Source organism: Euleptes europaea, chromosome 4 (genome assembly GCF_029931775.1).
Source record: "Euleptes europaea isolate rEulEur1 chromosome 4, rEulEur1.hap1, whole genome shotgun sequence".
NCBI lineage: Eukaryota > Metazoa > Chordata > Lepidosauria > Squamata > Sphaerodactylidae > Euleptes > Euleptes europaea.
In genome coordinates, this window is record NC_079315.1 from 46,920,761 (window position 1) to 46,938,042 (window position 17,282).

The 17,282-nt window shown below is 40.6% G+C and overlaps 1 protein-coding gene across 1 annotated transcript in view; it reads left to right on the forward strand.

Annotated features, from left to right (window-relative positions):
• The window catches only part of PUM3 (pumilio RNA binding family member 3), a 31,905-nt gene extending 14,852 nt beyond the window's left edge, over nucleotides 1–17,053 (forward strand). The window contains exons 12-18 of the mRNA XM_056848135.1: nucleotides 21–74; nucleotides 722–802; nucleotides 3,473–3,615; nucleotides 6,308–6,530; nucleotides 7,972–8,059; nucleotides 9,711–9,801; nucleotides 16,921–17,053. Coding sequence (XP_056704113.1) covers nucleotides 21–74; nucleotides 722–802; nucleotides 3,473–3,615; nucleotides 6,308–6,530; nucleotides 7,972–8,059; nucleotides 9,711–9,801; nucleotides 16,921–17,053 — 813 coding nt within the window. The remainder of the gene's footprint in view (nucleotides 1–20; nucleotides 75–721; nucleotides 803–3,472; nucleotides 3,616–6,307; nucleotides 6,531–7,971; nucleotides 8,060–9,710; nucleotides 9,802–16,920) is intronic.
• Nucleotides 17,054–17,282: the final 229 nt, after the last annotated feature.

The window sequence follows — 17,282 nt, forward strand, 5'->3', positions numbered from 1 at the left end:
GCCTTTGTTTCTGTTGTTAGGACAGAAAAGTAATTGTGAAAACCATGAAGACCTATGTTGAAAAAGTAGCTATTGTGAGTATTTGAAAAGTGCTGTCAACTAGGTAATCAGAAGTATTTTTGCTGCTATGATTTGGTTCTAGTTTGCAAAACAAATGAAATGCATGATTGTAGGCAATTAGAAGAAATATTGAACATAAAGCTTATAAGCCATCTGAAGAAATATTTATCAGTACCAGCCAATTTTGTATCTCTCAAGTATGAATTAACATGTTTGTGGAGACAGGCTTACCTGAAATAGCTTTGCATTATATTGATATGACAGCCAGCTAAGCTATATAATAAATAAAACCTTTTGTAAAGCAAGTCTGTGTCTGAAATGGACCTGTTTTACATAACCAACTGTAAAATGACATAGTAGCTTCCTCTAATACAGCATCCTTTGCAACAGTCTAACGGCAAACCTAAGAGTACTTATTCTGACATAAATTCCACTGAGTTCTATGGGGCTGGTTTCCAAGTAAAAGTCCATAGCATTAGAACCTTAGAGGAATATTGTCTGTTTTTTCAGAGTTACCAAGATGTGATCTGGTTTAAATTGAAAACATAGCCAGAGAATAAAATCACTAATTGGACCTTAATGTTGCAATAAGCAAATGAACTAATGTGAATAGGGAGCCTGCCTTCTTTACAGTGTTTTTAGTTTCTGCTTCATATTTCAGGGTGAATTCTCACATTTGGTTTTGCTGGCGGTGTTTGACTGCATTGATGATACCAAGCTTGTGAAACAGCTAATTATATCTGTAAGTAGTTTCTTTAAAATTTTATTTAGATACATGCAGTTCAGTTAACAGGAAAATATAAACCTGGTTGAAACACTGCAGTGGTTTCAGGCTGGTTTGGAAGCTGTTTAGTTCTGTGCTTTTAAAAGACCTGTTTATTTATAAATCATCTTTGTGATTTTTTTCTTTTCCTTAAAACACTTGAGAGAAGATCTGCTTTTTCAGTTATTCATAGCTCTGAGTTCTTCAGAAGGCTGAAAACTGCACTCTAGTTATGCTGAGTTGATCATCTAATTACTAGATAATATGTTGGATTAAAATATATTTGACACCTCTGCTGGGGGAAAGATGATGCTTTTCCTTTGAAGAACAGATTTCATTTATATTGTATTAGAATATATTTAAATCAAGATCCAATTTGTTCGAGTAGTATGTGTAGATGTGTATCAGGTTTGTGCCAGAGGTGACCAAGGCCAATGTCCAGATGCAGAGGAATTTCTCTAGGGCATAATAAAGCTCTGTCTTTCCCTTTGTCACCCAAGTATTCGGTGTGCTCTCAGCTGTTTACAGGGAATCTCATATACTAGTCAAGCTCTCAGCCTTTGATTGGCCACAATAATACCATTTGGGGGAATAAAGTGGTTGCTGGCACGGCACCATGAAGGAGCAGAGTTGTAAAGCTCTCATCCCGGAAGTACAAAGCTATATTTTATGGGGAAACAAATACGGAGTTCTGCTCAAGGTTGCAGTTTCACCTGTTGTCATTTTTCTTTGGTGCTGTTTTATATAGAAACTTGAGGACAGTATGAGCTGTTTCCCCATGAGTTCTGTACATTGCATTTTTTCTGTTGCCATTCATCCTAAATGTATAATATCACTATTTGAAGTTGTGTGCCATCCTCAGTATACACTGTTTATTAATACTTAGGCTGCTATCATTACAATTAAATTATAGGTTTTAATGTTCTGTCTAATGGATGCTTTTTTATAAGTTTATTGCATCAACTTTCTAAGATAAAGAAACAAAGAGTAATTTAGTTGGTATCAATTTCTTATACAAGAAGAGAGATCGACAATATATAGGACATGAGATAAGATATGTAAATTTCAAGAATTTTATAAGGTAAATTCTAAATTAAAAATGGATGAAATTTACAAGAATTTGGGTAAAGGTTTGAGTCAGAGAAGGAATTTAACGAGAAAGATAAGTTAAATATATGTATAAAGTACCAAGTATTATATGTATAAAGAGGTATAATACCAAGGAATAAGCTGAATATTATACAAGAGCTACAATGCCATGAATTGGTATTGAATTAAATATGTATGAGGAAGAACGTTGTGAATTTGCAATGTTAATAATACCTAGACTATTTGTATGGCTGGTTGGATTCCCCTCCCCTTTTTTTCTTCTGTTTTGTGCATTATTACTTAAAACTGAATAAAAATAATTTATTAAAAAAAAGAAGTCCACCATGGTTTTTACTCCCACTACATCCTGGTAGATGGAGGAAAGAGGCCCATCATGGATGTGAGGGCTTTGAATAAGTACATATGATCGTTTTCGTATGTTATCCATTCCAGAGATTCTTCCCCTCCTCCAGCCTAACTTATGGTTCACAGACCTTGATCTCAAGGATGCTTACTTCCATATTTCTATACACCTTCACTGCAGGAAATTTCTCAAGTTTTTCCTATAATAATTAACACTTCCGATACACTGTTTTGCCCCTTGGTCTTCCACAGCACCACGGGCCTTTTCAAAATGTGTTTCTGAGGTGGTTGCCTATCTGACACTGTAAGGGTGCACAATTTGCCCCCATCTGGGCGGCTTGCTTCCAGTAGGGGATTCCTCCCGTACACTGGCCAACCAGGTGACGTTGGTTCGCAGGGCTCTCCACAGTTTATTTAATTCATTGGGTGGGTCTGTGCTAGGTTCTATGCTGGGTATGACCTTTCTTCCCCAGTCTACAGCCACAGCCATCACTCGCTTGGCATCTCACTTTATCGTATGTAGGTGCCAACCAGCGGTTAGGGTACAGAAACTGCTGGGACTGATGGCTTCTACCACAGCTGTGGTGCCACTGGATAGACTCCATCTTAGACCCCCGCAGAACTAGTCCATAACTTTAAAATCAATATGGAGCCTCGATGGTGGATGTTCTCCATCCTCCAGTGTCAGAGCATCCCTGTGATGAAGGTTTGATGTGGGCAACCTGCTTAAGGGAGTTCAATTCGGAATATCCTCCCACGATTTCCAACTGTTCACTGACGCCTCCCTTGGGGGATGGGGGGCGCATTGTCAACACCTACCTGTGAAAGAGAGGTGATCTGTAGCCGAGTCCAGGATGCATGTAAATGTGTTGAGACTCAGAGCGGTTAAATATGCGGATGCCCTGTTATCTTCCAGGAAACCTGCCCCCAGACGGTCCTGTAACTCCAAGTGGACTTGTTTCTTTCACTGGGTGGCTGCTGTAGTTTGACATGCCACTCATTCTGGTTCTACCAGGGTTCTTATTAATCCATTTGTAAGTTTGTGCTTTTTCTAACATGTTTGGTCAAGTAGACTTTCTTCTAACTCTGTTTACAACAGCAGTGTACAGTAAACTGTTAAATCTGTTTTCAAGGAGTTGAAGCAATTTTCCCTTTGGTAATAAAGTTTTCTCTCTACCCCACCTCCTCCTTTTTCAGGAAATGAGTGATTCCTTAACAGGCATTATAAACAATAAATATGGAAGAAAAGTCCTGTTGTATCTGCTAAGTCCAAGGGATCCTACCTATTTCTCACCAGCGATAATCAAAATCCTGCAACAGGGTGATGGAAATGCTTACAGGTAATACAGAGGAGCAGTTTATCTCGCACTGGCAAGCTTGCATCATATCAAGCCTCCTAATTCATCCTTTATGAATCCCATTGGGATAAAAAGGAATTGCATGAGAAAATAGCCCTTGCGTAAAAGCTGATATTTGAAGCATTTGTTTTTATTTTTATGAATGCTACCTTGAAGTATGGGTAAAATATTCATTAGCTTAAAAAAAAAAGGCAGCTGCATTTAGACCTCAAAACAAACTTCTGTTTATACATGATGGGCACAAACCCAGCTTGCCTCCTGCTTGTGTGGGGTGTCGTCCCCCCGTCCCCCACATAGAGCAAAGCCTACAGGCCGTCTCAGCAAAGTGGAGTTTGTTTCCTCCCCTCAGACTACGATTCTAAACTACTATTTAACCTGGGTTTCAGTGGTGGTTTGCAGAATGCAAACTTCAGATATCACGGCAAATTAGAGTTTGTTTTGCATGATGGGAAAGGAAGACAACAGGGAGCAAGATATGATCATGTCCATCATATAAAAGTAAAAAGCTTCACACAAAGCGAGTCTCAGGTACAGTCCTTGGCATCCCCAGTTGAAAGGATCAAGTAGGACACCTCAGCTTGAAATTCTGGAGAGGCAGTGAGAGTAGACTTTTGTGGACCAATGGTCTGATTCAGTATATGGCAGTTTCACAGGGCCAGGTCTAAAGGAGACGAAGGTGCAGGGTTTCAGGTGTCTGTACCAGTGACCAAAGCTTGGGCAATATGAAGGAAGAGCTTGAACTTCTAATGCAGACAGAGAGGTATGATTTATTAGGCATTACAGAGACTTGGTGGGATGATTCCTATGACTGGAATATAGTAGTGGATGGATACAAGTTGTTAAAGAAAAACCAAAAGGGCCAAAGAGGAGGTAGAGTGGTGCTGTATGTGAGGAGAAGGTTTGCTTGTCAAGAAATACTGGAGGAAGAGGATGACAGCTCAATGGAAAGTATCTGGCTGAGGATAAAGGAATGAAGGACAAACAGTATTGTGATTGGAGTCCGCTACATACCTCCTGACCAGGGTGAGGAGGTGGATGCAGCCCTCCTTGAACAGCTTGACAGGGTATCCAAACAACAAGACCTAGTAGTTATGGGTGATTTCAACTTCCCTGATGTGTGCTTGGAGACAAACTCTGCAAAGCATTCACATGCATGCAAGTTCCTGACCTGACTAGCTGACAACTTCCTTCATCAAATGGTGGAGGAAGCTACAAGGGGCTTAGCAATACTCGACTTAACATTGACCAACAAGCAAGAGATGGCAGGCAGGGTGAAGGTGGTGGGGACCTTAGGGGGATGTGACCATGTCCTTCTAGAATTCCTTTTGTTTGGGGAACCAAGGAAGTTCGTAGCCACACGTATCTGTTACATTTTAGTAGAACAGACTTTAATAAACTCAGAGGTATGATGAGAAAAATTCCATGGGTAAGACTGCTGGAATGGAAACGAACAAGTGAAGGGTGTGCTCTCCTAAAACAAGAGCTCGTGGGAAGTCAAGCCCTCGCTGTTCCAACAAGAAGGAAACATAGTAGGGGATCAAAGAAGCCAATGTGGATGAACAGAGAACTCCATGATGAACTAAGGGAGAAAAAGGAAATGTTCAAGACATTGAGGCAAGGACATACTTTTCTTTAGAGGTATCTATGGGTTGCTAGGCACTGTAGGTCAGCCATCAGAGAGGCCAAAGCTCACAGCGAGACCACCAAGGAATACCCAGGCCGTGATGCAGAGGCAGGCAATGGCAAACCACCTCTGTTACGAGCCAGGCCTAGTTCCCTTGTTCTCTGTCCCCTCAGTCACCTACTAGCCTTTTTCTGCATCTTCTCCTTGCACACATTCTCTTGTTTCTCCTTGGGACAGTGTGTGCACACACAGGTGGGCTTCCTGTGGGATAGCTGTGGGTGGATGCATTCAGGCAACATAATTGCTTTCAGTAGGAATTGCCCAGCTGCGTTTGGTTTAAAATTGTAGTGCCTTTTGATTTCTTGTGCTGCATTTTGAAATGTGCCTCTCTTTCATGCATTTCTCTGTCCACTGTTGTATCTAATAAACATTTTTAGTTAATTAAGAAGCCTCTTGCCCTCCCTCCCCCATACATCCCAATATCTCTCCAACCACACTTTGGGGTCTGTGCAGACTTAGAAGTCAAAACCAGGGTCAGAAAGATGCATGTGGAGGGACACCTACATATGTAATCCTCCTCCTGGGTGACAACATAGAGACCCTATGGGAGGTGAAGCCTAAGCCCACAGTTACTCTCCATGCATGTACATGGATTGCAGTAGGCCAATAGTACGCTGTTGTGATGTCTTCAAATTGAGAGGCAATTTTCAGAACAGACAGTTCATTATGAATGTGGAAAATCACACAAAGTGATAAATCTTGCGAATGTGCGAAGACTTCCTTGTTTGTTTCAGTGGACATGTGGATCTGCCCCCTTTTACAAAAACAGCCTTTCTGCAGTGCATATGTATGATTGTAGTGTAAAAATATCATGACAGATTTTCTTCAGGTTACTCAAGAAACCACAAATGCTAATTATGTATGGTTAGGGAAGAAAATGAAAGGCTGCAATTGAGCTTGGATTTTTAATGTAGGTAGCCTATATGGCTGGACAATTTTATACAGCTCTCTATCATTATGCTGATTTTTCTCTTCATTTTATCCCCCTAGTAAAAAAGATGTAGATGTTCGGAGTCGTGAGCTCTTGGAAGCTGTTTCCCCGTCTTTATTAAAGTACCTGAACCTGCATGCTGAAGAAATGGTGATGGACAAGGCTACCTGCATCATGGTGACTGGTATCCTCAAGGCCTCCATTGGTGACATCCAGCCTGCTTTGAACACTATTGCCAGTCTGGCTGCACAAGAGATGGTTCCAGGAGGCGAAGATGGGCAGGTAGTTATGCCTGGCAGTGGGCAAGCAGTAGAGTTCTCATTGTCAGTTTCCATCTGTTGTTCTTTCAGTGAGATCTGCTGTGGTTCAGATGTTCAGACAGTCTAAATTAGGAGCCTGCTTAATACAGAAGGAGTCTTGTGTGTTTTGGGAAGATCTTAGGCATAGGATATTAAAAGTAGTAAGATCTAACTGATAAGCTAAATTTGGAATTAAGCACACAGGAATTCTCAAACTAGGAAACTGAAGGAGTATGTTTTGAAGAACACCATATTTAAAGTAAATGTGGCAAAGTAGAACATGATAGGAATGTGAAGACCCTGAAGTCATGTTTTTTATTCATCTTGAAAGCTGGGGCATAGCACTTCTTGTACTTGAATTAAATTGTTACCCTTCTATAGTCTGCATTGTCATTCTATAGGTACAAGAGCTGCTGAATGTGTGCATATACTGTATATAAAGAAAATCAAAAGTGCAATGTCTACCCTTATTTCATTGTGCGAAAACTGACTTGTAGCTAAATGCAGTTGGTACACTGGGATCTTTTCACAATCTCCAGTGCTCCAAAAGATATGGTGGCATTTTGAGAATACCTTGGTTGTCCATTATAATTGGGGGAAGAGCAGCAGATTCCTTGATGTGAGGATGTATATAACTGTATATCACTTGCACTCCAGTCTTGAATAGGAAAAAACACACACAATAAAAATAAACCAATAAACAAAGAACACAATAAACTACATTTCAGTTCTGGGACAGTCATGCATTCAGTGGCTGGCTCAGTTGAATTCCCAGGCTTTAAGCCATGGGCCAAAAGCCAAAGGATGTTTGTGGAGCACTTTCAACATGTCTTAGCCTTCATCTGTTTCTAACAATGCAGATTGTTATAATGAGGAGTAAAAAGTGCTGTTGACCATGTCTGCTGGCAGTAAAATCCTAAATCTGGTGATGCCATCTCTAAATCCACTCAAGAGATGTTAAAAGACAGAATGGTAGCAAGATGCAAATTAGAAGTCAAAATAAGTGGCCTAAATTGGATTTACCCTGACCTGGATGACCCATGCTAGCCCAATCTAATCAGATCTCAGAAATTAAGCAGGGTCTGCTCTGGTTAGTATTTGGATTGGAGACCACCAAGGAAGTCCAGGGTCTATGCAGAGGCAGGCAAACCTGAATGTCTCTTGCCTTGACAGCACTTTCCACCACCAAATTAGATTTAATGTCTAAGCCAGTATCCAAATCTGTCTTTAATCTGAATGATATGTGGTTTGCTTATTACTGATCATGTAGTATGACTCATTTATGCATATTATGAAGCAACATATATTCTATGTTCCTGGAGCCCTTTCAATATGCTTTGGTCTTTATCTAGTTCTAAAGGAACAGAGTGTAATATAATGATGAGTAAAAAGCATTTTGAGGACTTGACTATTCTGTTTTAAAGCTTCATATTGCAGAACATCCAGCAGGTCATCTGGTTCTGAAGTGGTTAATTGAACACGATGAAAAGATGAAAGAACATGGCAGAGAAGGTATGTTGGTAAACCAGAGAGCACACATGCATCACAGACCTAGGCATCCCTAAACGGAGAGTGGCGGAGGCCATCTAAGGACTTATCTGCACTGGCTGTTCCTCATCCTTGACTTGCACCTTGCACTGGACATTTGTCCCACCCCACTTACAACTATTTGTGTGAACTTCAGCCACCCTCAGAACTGCACTTCTTTGAAGGTGGTCAGTGTTTTAATATGATGTTTTCACCATTCAGAACAAGAGCACATCTCATCAGACATTTGGGCAAGGTTCAAACATAACTACAAACCATGGCTTGCTACTGTGTTGAATGAGCCTAGATTATAATGGGACTCAAGTGCTCACCCCAGGACGGGGATTGAGGGCAGGATATAATAAATAAATAAATTGTTCGTGGCTTGCTTGCAGCAAATCAGTTTGCTGTTATGTCCAACCTGTTTAACTGTGGCTTGTGCCTGCCCTACAAAGCTGGTTCCCACATGAGAATGAATCCACAGTTTGGAATCATGGTTTTAAGGGAAGTGCAAACCATAGTGAGTGATCAGGTGTAACAATGAGCTTTGACTTGCCATGAAAATTGAAATTCCTAATTAGCTGATCATGCTTAGGGTATTGAGGCAGTGCATAACCCAGAGATCCTCCAGGATGGTTCTCAGAAAGGCTAATCACTGTTTGATGGCAGGTCTAAATCAAGCCTGCTTGTGTTTGGTTTTGAACGGAGCTATCTGTCTTGATTTCCCCCACACACACACTTTTCCATAGTTGTACAGATCTGATCTTGCAGGTGTAAAACCCTTCTGCAAAAGTTTGAGGGTGGGAAAGAAGGTTACAAGGTTGTTTTGCAAACCCTGTTGCAGTGCAGTCCAAAGGATAGCCTTTTCTAATGAGTATTGGAATACGGGTGGGGGTGTTACGTCAAATAGAGGGGTCTCCTATTATTGGGGGAAATGAGCTAGGTAGAGCTTTGCGAGAGGTTGACATCGGGAATCTTCAGACCTATTTTTACAGGTGTGGACACACCACTGGAAAAGGTTCTCAAGTAGCGAAGCTTTTATGAATTTTATTGGTTGTATTAAAAGTAATCAGATGTGTATACACACTCACAGCAAAACGTACAAATCCTGATATATACAAGAACTAGGAAAGTAAAGGTATGAGGGGGTGGACAGAAGGATTAGAGGTTCCCAGGGGGAAATTATATTTATCAATCAGAGGAGGTTCTTTGTGATTTTACAAGTAGTCATTGGACCTCCATGTTAAACTAGTTAAAGCTTGTATAGTGATACAAAAAAGTCAGTCATACCCTCTGTAACTGAGATCCAGAGAATTATGCAACTCAGTTTTGCATTCCCCAGGGAGTGACAGACTTCAGTGTCTTGATCAGCAGCTTCACAGGCCACATAGCATATCACTTACCAGACCAGTTTTTGATAAAGACTGTGGGCATTTTGATTTGCCTGGTTTTGATCCTGGCCATTAAATTTTACATACAGGATTTTGTTTAGCAATACCAAAGTAGCAATGAGTCACGTGCGTAGAATAGTGTAAAGAGCAAGTATGGTCATATAAATAGTAGTTACAGTTCTTTAAAACTTTTTAAGGGTTTCATGGGTGTGTGTGATGTCAAGTCTGATTTCTACCCTTAACAGGTTGTTTTGGAAGGACATTAGTAGAGCATGTGGGCGTTGACCGTTTGAAGTGCTGGGCAGCAGTCAATCGAGGTGCAATTGTACTTTGTCGGTATGTGGAACCTTTTGCTACTTCTGACTAGAGAATATCCTCTTAATGCCGTTGACATTTTTAATAACACATAACCTTTGTTATTCATTTTATGCCTCCTTTGAGTGACTTCCTTGAGTCACTTATGCTGTTTCCAAGCGTTTTGTGAATTATAAATCTAATTTCAGGCAGGTAGTAAACTTGTTGCTTTGCTTTGTTAAAAGGTAACGGTAAAGGTCCCCTGTGCAAGCACCGGGTCATTCCTGACCCATGGGGTGACGTCACATCCCGACGTTTCCAAGGCAGACTTTTGTTTGCGGGGTGGTTTGCCAGTGCCTTCCCCAGTCATCTTCCCTTTACCCCCAGCAAGGTGGGTACTCATTTCACCGACCTCGGAAGGATGGAAGGCTGAGTCGACCTTGAGCCGGCTACCTGAAACCAACTTCTGTTGGGATCGAACTCAGGTCGTGAGCAGAGCTTTTGACTGCAGTACTGCAGCTTAACACTCTGCGCCACGGGGCTGCTTTGTTACTAAGAGATATTACTATGTTCCATTCAAAGACCCTTGCTTTCACTTGACTTGACTGAAGACCTACAAGGAATTCTTTCCTCCAATTGTACTGTATTTCAAGGTATTATCTGGTGGTACTGGAAGTAATGCATTGTTGTCTAGGGGTTTGGTTTTCAGAGCCTGAAGGAGCACCCAATTCCTGTTTCTGTATTACACAATACATTTACTTCACAGAGACCACACCATAAGGATTCTCCTGTGAACTATGTCATTTTTGTGTTGCCTTTGTTGATTGAGAGATGCTGCAGTTCTTACTCTAGGGCCATTCTCTTGTAGTCACTGGCACAGATCTGGAGTCAAGAGGCCTAAGAAGGAACAGTACCTGACATTTTGCAATAGCTTATTTAACAGTCCAGTTAAACTGAAATACAGTAAAGGCTTTGTTATCTGGTATTTGATTATTCAGAACGCTCTGTTAACCTACACTGGCCAGAGGGCTGGTTCCTGCCCCTCAGCTGCCACACCCCTACATGTGCGCCTCTCCTACCTCTCCAGGTGGCCAACTTGATGCCTCTAGCCATTTCTGGGCTTCTGACAGTTTGCACTACCAGCCGATGTCCTCCTCAGGCGCCACTCCCCCTCCCTCAGCCTGACTTGGGGTGTTGGGAGCCATCTCTGCTGGCGGGCTCCTGGGCAGTTGTCCACTTATCTGGCTGCTGCCTAGGATGGCTCCATGTGTCTGAGGGAAGAGTCCTGCATGTGTGCTGTCACCATGGTGTTCCCAGTGGAGTGAGGTCTGGCCATAGTGGATTCCTCAGGGTAGGGCAGAGTGATAAGCTTGATAATCCAGCACATTTGATTAACCCACAACCCCCATTCCTCATGAGTGCTGGATAACAAATATTTTATTTATAAAAGTACTTAAATATCAGGTGCTACACATGAATAAAAATCTGTTTGAGTTAGTTATGAATGTCTGATTGTGTGTAGATAGTTAAAATCCTTGCTTTGCAACCACTTTTTTTTGTTTTTAATTTCTGCCTTGCAAATTTTAGCAGACTAGTTGTTAATATTGAAATCACTATGGTAACAGGTACTATTAAATGAGAAGTGAGCTGTTAATGAGTAGATTTATGGAGAATCAGAAATGCAGGGATAGAACAAATCTAAATGTCCTCTAGTGTCCCCTCCTATATATCAAAAGCAGGGTCCTTAATTCTCGTTCTCTATTATTAGCCTGACCCACATCATTTAAAGTAGTGAGCAGGGCCAAGCAAAGAGATGTTTTAAGGGCAAGAAATGTATCTAATCAAAGCAAACTAAGGTAGCTCAAGCAATCTTCAGCTTCAGTTTATCTGACCCCTGCAGCAATAGTCTCCTGCCACTCTGGCCTGATAGATTTTACTTTCCTGCAGTCTGTATCTTCTGTCTGCAATGGACCATCTCTTTTGCACTTCCTAAGATCACATCACTAATTCTTTCAATCGTCAGTATTTCTGGCACAGAGCAAAATAATATCCCTCACTACGGGTCACCACAAAAGCATTAGGCTTAAATCAAGCAACCTTTCAAATGTTTATCAGCATGGAGTTTAATGCTTGTCTGCCATCTTTGCAATATAGATCTTTATTGTTTTCACAGCTTTTTAGAACAGATCCCTTGCATTTGACACGAATGCTTAATTCCTTTTAAAATTTTTGGGAAATTTTTGAGTAAAGATTTTGGGAAGAACACATACAACAAAGTGGATTTTTATGTAAAGAGAAATGGAACGAATATTGATCCATTCTTGCCTCCTGGTTTCTGCAAATGTAGATTTTTTTTTTTAAATCATTTTGGAACAGCCAATTTCAAATGCACAATCAGTCAAACTAACGGTTTTGGTTGACAGTACTACTAATTATTGGTCTTGTTCACATGTGGTACTTTTGTGTGATTCACTCATGTTCCTGCTCATACTTTTCTGTAATCTGTAATGGGGAATTAGTTGCATAACTGGATGTTATATAGGTTTGTGTTTAATGTGGCCCTAAGATGACACTAATAATAAGAAACCTCTGAACGTTGAAAAGCCTCCTAGTTGCTTTCTCCAAATAAGCAAAAGTCCATCTGCAGAAAAGTAGGGGAAACACCCACTCTGAGGTTATACCTTAGGGTCAGCAAAACAAAGATCTATACAGATGAATGGGTTTTAATTGTACTAGCTACATTGTTACAAACACTCACAAAAATCTCTTGACTTGGCATGTCAAGTGTCCAAGTGATTTATCCTCAAAGATACTCAAGTAAGCTAGAGCAAGATTTGAGTCTGGTATCACCTTAAAGACCAACAAGATTTCCAGGGTATAAGCTTTCAAGAGTCAAAGCTTCCTTTGTGGTATCTGATTCGAATATTGGTCTTCTACTGTAGACCAAAATGGCTACAGATCTGCAACTATCTTCAAGTAAATTAAGCACACTCTTTCATGCATTATGTGCCACCTTGACTGTTCGTTACTTCATGTATGCTGAATTGTTTGCTATCGTTGTAAAGATTTTTTGCCCAAATAAAAGAAGGGACAACTAAGTTGAGATATCATAGCTAGATCCATGTGCATCACGTGGTATGTGCACACACGTGTGTGCCTCCTGGGCTGCATGGCAGCACCTACCAGTCAAGGTTGTCAGGGCATTTCCTCACCAGTGGCACTGAGGAGGCTTTCATTCAGCTATGTATCTGGTACAAAGGGTCTTAACATTCTTGTTCCTGTCTTCTAAGACAAATGAAAATATGTCTGGTACCACTGCATGAGGTTTGTGTTTATAACTTGTGTGTAAAAAAATTGTTGCATGTGACTTTCTCAGGATTGGTATCTAAACTGCATGCCAGTATTGAGCTCAGAAATCCTTGATGGGATTTTTAATGTGTTTTCACAATGTGTTTGTAAAAAAATCCTCAGCATTTAACTGTCCCTTCCATTCCCTATTCATAAAATCACCTGAAATATTCCAAAGAGTGAATAAGGTGAACCTAAATGTTAAAATCTCATTGTTACTAGCTAGTAGCTCACAGTTCTTGGATGAGGTAGAGGTATTTAGACTCATTTACAATCCTATTTTAGAGCACATCGAGAAGCAGATTTTTAATCCCTGCACAAACTACATTTTCTTCTCTCACTAGTTCTATTTAATTTGGAAACATGATCCTTATTGCATATCTTTTTTAAAAAATGAAGTTAAAGGGAGTTGTGGTTGTTTAATTAGAAGGTTATGATAAAAATAACATAACAATCTTCTTCATATATATACACACACACACACACACACACACCCAATCATATATAAATAAAAATGTAAATGTTTGTTTGTTCAAAATCTTAAATCTCTGAAAGTTCTTCACCGATTGCTTTGAAATTTTGACACAGCGTTGCATTTGAATACGCGCGTGTTTTTATATACCTACTATTATATAGATGTCACACCTGTGACAGGTAAAAACATGCTTTTTTGAACAACAGTGCCATCTGTTGGACGTTAAAGCAACACACGCTATACTAAATAGCCTCCCGTTTTGGTGTACTCTTCTTCCTTTACCATAACATTACTGGCTACAGGCCTGCATCTCCATAATATAATTAGGTAGCAGAAATATATTGGAAGAATTCAATGTTGTTTCATCCATCAAACACAGGATCAAGGCTGGAGATGGGCAAGCTCCCTGTCTCTCCTTGGATTCAAGTCAGCCTCATGCAGATCATGAATCTAAGAGCCAAATTATGAATGTCCTTTCCTCCCAGTTCAATGGTGCTCACTCTCTCAAGTACATTCACTGGTTTTGCAGTTTCACTTACTTTCATATTTAGGAGAAGCTAAGGCAGATCAAGGAAAGGGAAACATTTGGGTTTCCTATCAAAGTCAAGCCTTGATTATCTTTTCCTCCATATTCCTCCCTTGTCCATATTCCAGCAGGATCTCTCTAATATTCATGCATTAAAGGGCAAGCAAAGTAAAGGGAGGCTATCAGATTTCTTGCCAGAAAGAAAAGCTCCCATCTCCTGTGCATAATGTGCACACATGAAAAGGACTGCTTTAGAGTTATTTATCAGAAGAGCTCTTAACTAAGTGTTAGCTGTCCTTGTAATACTCGAGGGTGGCAGAGCTGAATTTCAAGCTAGAATGTCGTATGATCAGCAGCATCTCTATTTGTTGGACCTGCATATAAAATTAGCTGCCATGAACCTGTATTTAATTATTTGATTCTAATACACTCCATCTCACCATGAGCTTTCATAGACTTCAGAAAAACAGTTTGCAGAATCAGAGTTGGAAGGTACCACCAGGGTCATCGTCCAACCCCCTGCACAAGGCAGGAAATTCACAACTACCTCCCCCCCACATCCCCAGTGACCCCTACTCCAAGCCCAGAAGATGGCAACAAATAGAAATCAGGTTTTTTACTTTTCATATCCGTTCTTAGTGCTATTACTTTTCTTCACTTGATGTAGAAGACGGAGAAATCTGAGGCAAGCAAAAGGAGTGGTTCAAAAGAGGTTGTGTACAAAGGTCTTGCCATCTTGTTGCGGGGGCAAATGTGGTTGGGATGCTCTCAGACTGGACCAAAAATCCACAAACATTATGCTTGACGTCAAGTCCTAGCTAGCTAGCTAGATTTTATTCCTCGGTTTACTTGCATGAGACCAGAGAAGTGGCAAACTGCAACTAGGAAATCTTGACAGGACCTTTCAAAGGTGAAGATGTCCTCATTCATCGCATTCCTATGATTCCAACGGATATGCCATTTCAATTTAAGAGATTGCAATTCCCAATTGGCATTTGCAATCACCATCAACAAAGCTCAGGGCCAATCTTTAGAATTGTGCGGTTTAGATCTAGACACGGATTGCTTCTCACATGGACAATTATATGTTGCATGTTCTAGAGTCAGCAAACCAGACAATCTCTATATCTACACAGACAATGGAACCACAAAACATATTGTATACCCACAAGCACTGTGAAATTAAACATATTAGAAACGGTCGCTTTCTCTTTTCTTTCTTTCCCATTTAACCAGACTGAGCCACAGCAATGCGTGGCCGGGTACAGCTAGTTACAAATAAAGTTTCCATGCCAGCTTCCTCTTGGGGCCAAGTTAGGGCGCTCGTAGAATGCCTTAATACAGGAACATGTTCTTCAGTCTGGTCTGTGTGGTTTCTCTGAAGCACCCTCTCCAGTTTTCTGTCTCAGACTTACCATTCCATTCATTCAGATCCCATTCTAGGGGGAATGAAGATTCTTCAGAGTGGCTTTTCTGGGGAATGCAGGGAGATTTTGTGATGGGCTGTGCCCATATTTTATGTGCTTTCTGCTCATGCACAGGAATCATAGGTCCATAAAGAGTCCTGCAACATTCAGCAAACTGTCATGAATTGACCTGTATTGTAACACTGGCACAGTTCAGGCATAGCTTGAAACCATGGTTTATTTTAACTGGCGACTATGATAGCAGGATCTAGCCTGCAGACAATCACTGAATTCTTGGTTTGTCTTGACAAGTGCTGATTTTATTCTCTCTTTCTTCTCTCTCAGGCCACATGTCTCTGTATGTGGCATGTGTGTGACAAGATCACTGGGGAATAAGCCAGAAGTCCACATTCATATGTGAAACCATAGTTAACACTAACTTCAAACAATGGTTTCACATCCTGGGTTAAGGGATCCTAACTAACCAGTGGCCCATTTTCAGGCAATCACACTAACATTAGGCTGCTTCCACATGGCAACAATTCTCTGTATTTCTTTCATCACTAATGTGAATGCAGAAGCATTTATATTAGTGGTGCAGCTTCCACATGGGAGTTTTTTGCACACTTACCTGCCATCAGCTTCTCACAGCTACCATCTTCCCCTGCTGTGCCCACAAGAGGGCCTTTGAAAAACCTTGGTAACTGCTATAGTGGAGAAAATGGTAGATGCAAGGGCCAATAGCTAGACAATGGCATCCATGAGAAGACTGGAGTAAAACAGGTTAGAGGATGAGGTAATCCTGGAGAGAGGACTATTAGAGCACAATATTGTGTGGATGCTCCAATTTCCAGTGTGGAAACCAAGGCAGAAAAGAACCTCCATTTGGAAGCAGCCATGGTTTGTTTAATTAAACCATAATTTCCTGTTATGTCTGTCCATTGGGTTGGATCCAGCAGAAAAGTTCTTAGAAGGAGTTGTCCTGGCAGATCTTTACCTACCTTCTTCACCAGCAGCCTCTGTTTGCTTTGAAAATCCTTTCTGAACATCAGGAGAGCCCCTCAGCCACAATACAGACAGTACCTGGTGCTACAATAGCAAGGGCAGGGGAGAATAAGGTAAAGTTGCCTCCTCTTTGCTCCTTTGCCAATACACATGATTGTGAAAGAGAGAAAGATGTGATTTCCCCTAATTCCTCCTTAATAGTATGGTGCCCTGTACTGTCCTGTATTTTGTTCACAAGGCTCTCCTGACCCTCCAAGAGGACTTTCAGGGAGAACTCTTCATAGCAGTGAGCCCCGGTTTGCTACCTTGGCAAAGGTAGACATACCCTCAAAATCTTATTTATCTACTTGTTAGCATTTTACTTTAAAATTTGATTTTTGAAACTTTTTTCTCCCTTACAGCCTTCTTCAGAGTTCTGACCAAGAAGTGGCAAATCGTGTCAAAGATGGACTGAAAAGCCTTATTCCAAAATTGAAAAAGACTAAAGATGCCAAAGGAGCAGTGAAAGTATTGCTAGAGAAACTATCATCTTAGAGTTATGAAATGGACACGTTTTTAATATATGTAAGCAAATATTTCATTTTTCAGTGGTAAAAAATAAATCATTGGCCCAGTTTTTTGCAACAACCTGTAATTTTTATAAAAAATGTTTGACAAATTAAATTCAGATATTGGATTATCAGTTTTGGTGTTTTTTGGCATTAATTTAATCATCTCTGGAGACCAAGATCTCTTAATGAGATTGTAATTGGGCATGTGAAGT